Below are 6,122 nucleotides of genomic sequence, written 5' to 3'. Positions count from 1 at the left end.
AATCCACGACACTCCAGAATGGTTTTGAGTTTCTTGAAGCTCAATGTCACCGGATCCACCAGCTGGGTGGCGAACATTCCCGTCTCATACCAGACGATGGCTTCAAAAAAACGAGCCAGGATGAATAACATGGAAAAATACAGGAGCAAAAAGAAGAGTTTCCACCACATTTTCTCGCAGACGGAAGACTTTTCCTTGTGATCTAGCTGATTTGCATTGAAAGTACAGTGTTATGAGGCACTGGCGTTTTTTACACGTCTCCAGCGAAACTACTTCCTAAGCAGGCAAGAATCGTTTCCATCGTATTATATAATTATGTGAAGGCAGAGCGTCAAAACAACAGCTTCAGATAAGAGACCTTCAGCAGGCCAGTGTTTCGTCCCTCAGTGCCGAGACCGAACGAGCCGCTCTCTTCATTCAAATACATCCACTGCCCCGTCACGTTTTCCTCCAAATACTACAAACCCGACATCTTGTTCGAGACCCTGCAGAAGGGTAATGTTTGTGTGCGCGTGAGTAGTGTTTTCTGTCGGCTCTGGCTGATGACCAGCTGGTGCACACAACAAACTGACGTCACACTGGAACTTCCGGTGCAGAAATGGGTTCTAAAATGAAAGTTCTACACTCTTTCGCGTAAGATGTATTCAGTGTTAATATTAATATTATATGTTTTATTAGTATGTTAATTCAGATATTGTTTTTTTGTTTGTTTGTTTTTTCATTTAAATGTTTAGTTTTGAAATGTTGTTGTATGCATTTGTCATTTTTATTTAATTTATTTTATTTTCTTAAATGTGTATATATAGTATTTATAGAGTTTTAGCTTTTAGTTTTAATTACTTTTTCTTATTTGTAAGTCGCTTTGGATAAAAGCGTCTGCTAAATGACTAAAAGTAAAAGTAAAGTAAGTAAAGTAAATATTTTACTATTGGTATTGTCCATTTTGTATTTAGTTATTAAGGAAAGCGAAATATACCTTTTATACATTCTACCTGCTTTTGCTTAATGTTTTGCTTTTACATGTTTTTAATTTGCATACTTTTAATTACATTATTTTAGTATTGATATAACCGTGTATTTTGAACTATAAGTCATGAGAGACGTGAATATGTTACCTGTTTTTGTAATGCATCATTAAAAGTGTCACGAAATTAAAGCCCTTCAGTTTTTGTCTTGGATCATCTCACTTGTCATATTCAATATTTTGTATTCACTTCGTCTGTTTGCATCTGCACCTTTAAGCTCAAGTGCACGTGATAATAATATCATGTTATTATCATGGTGGGTTTATTATTATTTGTCAATTGTTCTATTATTTTAAATATGTTAATGAATCTGTATTTTAACAATTGAAGAAATAAGTGCAGTATATCTGTTTAGTAAAGTTGTCGACCATTAGACATATCACATCAGAATAATTCATTTTAATTCCACTATGAATTAAAAAAAAATTATATCTGTGTTCAATAAATTGTTATACTTATTAAAATACAATTGTTTCAAATATGTTTATAGTTATGTACGTTTTATGCCTTTTTTGTAATGTTCATGAGAATCAAGAAGTGTCAACAAAATAAAAGCCCATATATTATGGGATACATTTTCTGCCAAAAGCATTGCAGTCATGTATATAAAAAAAAAAAAAATAATAAGCATGAAAGCAAAGTTAAAAAACGCAAGTAAAAATATATTGCACAAAATTTAAAAATGAATAGCGAACAATGGTCACGGACCGAAAAATAATAAGCGTAAATTAAAAATTTAATAACGCATTTAAAAAAAATAAAAAGTTATATGTGCCTGGCTCGCCTATGCCTAATTGATAAGTCTTGTCATGTTTATTACTTTTAGGAGAGGATAATATGAGTAAGAGTAATATATGCCAGTCAAAATTGTTTAGTTCACTGTATATTGCTCATAATTGTTAATTGTCTGTATCTTATTTTTTTGTCATGTATTGTTTTTTTAAACAGATTTGCAGCTTTGTCTTTTATGTACAGTATGTCATTGATAAGGTTGTTGGTTTTGTAAGATTTATCACATTTTGTGTTACTCTGAGATTATAAAATGACAGAGTTAAGCAATTTCACACGAGGAAGAGTGCTGTTTTCCCGAATATCAGCACCATTGCAAATGTTTATTGAACTGTAGTATAAAATCAATATAAGAAGTACATTTTGAGTGAGTCTTAAACATAATAATGTAACTATTTTCTAATTTTGCTCAATTTCTACGAAGAGTCCAAACAAAGCCACAGCAGAACAGTGTCCTCTACAGCAACACACAGCAGCCTTTCCTACTGAATGAATTGGTTTCGATTTGAACGAATCGTCAGTGAATCAGCCGCTTGAATGATTGGGCTTGTTTGAGATGAGCAAATTCTGCGCAGAATCGATCACCGGTGATCACTGCGAGATGCATGCCGGTTAGAAAAGTGTCCGACTTACCTCCGACTTGCTCTGATGTCATGCTGACATGTGCAAAAAAACTCTCGCGAGGGCGTGGCGGCTGTGTCGGATTGTGCAGTTGCTCTCCACCGACTGCGCTGACCAAAAGCATGATGGGAAATGAATGACTGACGACACAGCTTAATGCTCATTGGTTCAGACACCTGTGATGCTGCGGTTCTCTTCTAAAATATTTCATTTTTATCTGATTTCATATGATTATGTATTTAAATTATGCATGAATGTTCCCAAGCACTATGACGGTGCGATCTCTGTGTGAGATAATGTGATTGTTGTCATATTTCTATAAAAATCAAAAATACATGTTTGTATTAAAGTAAAAATGGATGATAAATACACCTTTCGTATGGAATTAAATAGCAAGCACTTTGAGTGTCTTGTTCATCATATTTATTTTCATATAAAAGCAACAGAACTGAAATTATATCATGTTTATTAGCAACACAGCATGTAAGTGTGAATAGCGCGATATCCGCCTTTGATCTCGTTGGTATCTGCTCCACTTCCAGATGGCAGAACTGTCCGTCTTGCCTGCGCTTATTTCACTCCTGCCCTCACTGCAGCCGCCTGCTCTCGCCTTCATTTCAGGCGAGGCGAGGCGCATCTCAAACAAGCCTAATGATTTAATGACTCACTCACTCAAGTTAGTAACTTGCCGCCACCTACTGGCTGTTTTACTTTCATATTGCCGCTATCTTCAAACTTTATATATTTAAAACATTAATATGATAGTGTAATGCAATTAAAGTCAAAGTCAAAGTCACTTTTATTGTCACATCACCACAGAGGATCCAGCTGCACAGAGATCTGTTTAGTCCCAGATTCTGGAGCTTCTCAACGAGTGTGGCAGGCACTATGGTGTTAAATGCTGAGCTGTAGTCCACAAACAGCATTCTCACATAGGTGTTCTTATTTTCCAGGTGGGAGAGAGCAGTGTGTAGGGTGAAAGCAATAGCATCGTCTGTAGAACGGTTGCTACGATATGCAAATTGTAGCGGATCCAGTGAGGCAGGCAGCAATGAGCAGATGTAGTCTCTGACGAGTCTCTCAAAACTAAAACAAAACTATATCAAAACTACAATTATATATGTACCACAATAAGTATGCAAATAAATCATTGTGTATATCAAATCCACCTGGCCTCTGTAACAGTATCGTTTTCATTAATCAGTAGTCAAATTTAGCCTAGTCAATGAAAAAACATTACATTCATTCATAATAAACTTACCAATTTAATGGTAATGGCTCGCCAGGTAGGCGCATAGCAGTGACACACAGACACATAGCTGATGGTTCTCCATTCTCACCTGTACAAGTGAACACTGAGCAGTGAGCATCGGCAGCCAATGAGGCGCATTGGAGTGACGTCAACTCCTCTCTTCGACTGATTGGTTAGAGGAGCTGTCAATCTAGAACTAGTGGACCAATGATGACGCTCTGATTTACATTAAACTCTAACCGCAACATTTGGAAGAAGAAGCGCAGAACGTGGAAAGAAGAGCGAAGTGAAAAACAGCATAAGCATACAACAAATATAAAAATATGAGCAGAAAATGTGTGACAGCACAAAAAAAAAAAAATAGAGAAATATTACTAAATAAAACATGATTTTGTGTGTAAGTCGGTTAATTTTGCATTAACATTTCAGTTTTGTTCAATATGATTTTAAATCTGTTTAAAGTTTTGATTCATGCTTATTTTTATTTTTTAATGCGTAATTACATTTTTTGATTTACGCTTATCATTTTTTTTATCCGTGACCATTGTTTCCTATTCTGAAAACTTTGCTTTCATTTTTACATTTTGTGCAAAAAATATTTTTACTTGCGTTTTTAAATTTTGGTTTCACGCTTATCATTTTTTATTTTATCCGTGACTGCAATACTTTTGAGGAAAATTTATCCCATACACATTTTGTCCAAATTCAATAATTTGAATTCACTTTACGGGCTTGGATAAAATAATATTTGCAACTCAAATACTGTAAATTGTCCTCGTCTTTAATTTAAGCTCCCGTCAATAGGTAGTATAATCTGAGTTGTTTTTGTGTCTGCTGAAGGGAGCGGTCGCGTGAGCGTGGAGGAGGGCGTGGCGTGGCGCGTCTGACGCGTCTGACGCGGCGAGCTGGATATAGCCGAAGTCTCCTCTACACTTCAATAGATCATTGTCGCTCTTGGCGCTTTCAAAATAACATTGTTTGTCAGAAATGGAGGTAAACACATGCAACATTCAAGTGCTTCTGCAGGCAGCTGAGTATTTGGAGCGAAGGGAAAGAGGTATTAGACGCGCTATTTCTTTCACATTGTTTGCATTGAAACCGAAGCCGTTTCGCACAGTCTGCTGTTTGTGTGGATTTTGTACACATTCATTAATGTTTGCAGTCATTATGTTTTCATGTGGGCACTGGGTGTGTTTTCCTGTTTGCAGAGCGTTGTTTGTGTGTTTGTAGAGTGCCAAACATCGTTTTTATTGTTGATATGATCGTGTTTGGCTCGCTGACCTACATTTCAGTTCTGTATTGTACACAAAGGCGCGAAAACGTCATAGATTTGAAAATGTAACAGCGCTGGCCGTTATTCTGCGACAGTTAAAGCGGCTCAACAAAGACGTCGCGTACATCACTGGATACATAGTTACAGTGCAGAGCATTGATTTCAAAATTGCCATATCGTTCGATGGCGCCAAAACCAGAAAGCGGTCTCGCATACAGCTGATTTGATGAGCCGCTGCTGACATATAGCAAATATTTCCCTGTATCTCATGGTAGAACCTTATTATTTGACTTTGTTTTTAGATTTATAACCAGGCACCAGTCAAATGTCCGATGTTTCTGTAGATGTACAAAATAACTCATTTTTAGTCTGTTTAAAGGATCGTACATGAGAGGAAGTAGGCTGCGCTATTGAGCACTCATGTTATGTACTATACATTTTCAGAGGCCGAGCACGGTTATGCCTCGGTGCTTCCATTCTACAGTAAAGGAGATACAGATAAGAGAAAAAAGCAGAAATCAAAGATTCCGTCGCCTGGGAACAACAGGTGAGTGTAAGGTGCACAGACAAAAAATATAATGGGAGTCACTGTGGTCCAATTTTGTTTGGAGCCCAACAATCCTTAACCTCCTGAGACCCTGTGACCTCTTATGAGGGCATTATATTTTGGTGTATTTCTCTGAGACTATACATGCCACAGTTGTAACACATTAATATGCAAATTAGATTTAGTTTATAGATACATTGTATATAATGAGAAAACCCATTTATGGCCATTTTACACACATTTTGCAGAAAGAAAAATGTTGTATCAAATCATTCTGTTATAACATAGTTGAGAATCATCTTTATACAAAGTTTGGTAAAAAAAAAAAAAAAATCCTGAAAACTAAAAATGTATTGGTGATTTAAAATATCTATTGTTTTTGCCTATGCATGTTCATGTCTTTTTTTTTATTTATTTTTTTTATTGAGTCCCGATGTCCTCTACCGAGGACATAGCATAACTTATGAACGAAATATCATTTTTTAATTATTATTATTATTATTATTTTTTTTTATGCTCTAAACAATGTAAAGACATGAAAAAAAAAAATTTTTTTCCAAAAAAAATATTTTCTCGGGTCTTAAGAGGATAAATCATTTATTTTACATGAATGTT

General features: G+C 35.7%; 1 protein-coding gene across 1 annotated transcript in view; it reads left to right on the top strand.

Moving 5' to 3' along the window:
* The first annotated feature begins 4,400 nt into the window (after positions 1–4,400).
* The window catches only part of LOC107667449 (max dimerization protein 3-like), a 3,274-nt gene continuing 1,552 nt past the window's right edge, over positions 4,401–6,122 (top strand). The window contains exons 1-2 of the mRNA XM_016459117.1: positions 4,401–4,744; positions 5,405–5,507. Coding sequence (XP_016314603.1) covers positions 4,675–4,744; positions 5,405–5,507 — 173 coding nt within the window. The 5' untranslated portion in view covers positions 4,401–4,674. The remainder of the gene's footprint in view (positions 4,745–5,404; positions 5,508–6,122) is intronic.

The sequence above is a fragment of the Sinocyclocheilus anshuiensis genome, unplaced genomic scaffold, assembly GCF_001515605.1.
Source record: "Sinocyclocheilus anshuiensis isolate Anshui unplaced genomic scaffold, SAMN03320099.WGS_v1.1 scaffold1547, whole genome shotgun sequence".
Classification (NCBI taxonomy): domain Eukaryota; kingdom Metazoa; phylum Chordata; class Actinopteri; order Cypriniformes; family Cyprinidae; genus Sinocyclocheilus; species Sinocyclocheilus anshuiensis.
The sequence above is the reverse complement of the archived record's forward strand: the minus strand, read 5'-3'. Positions and strand labels throughout refer to the sequence as shown.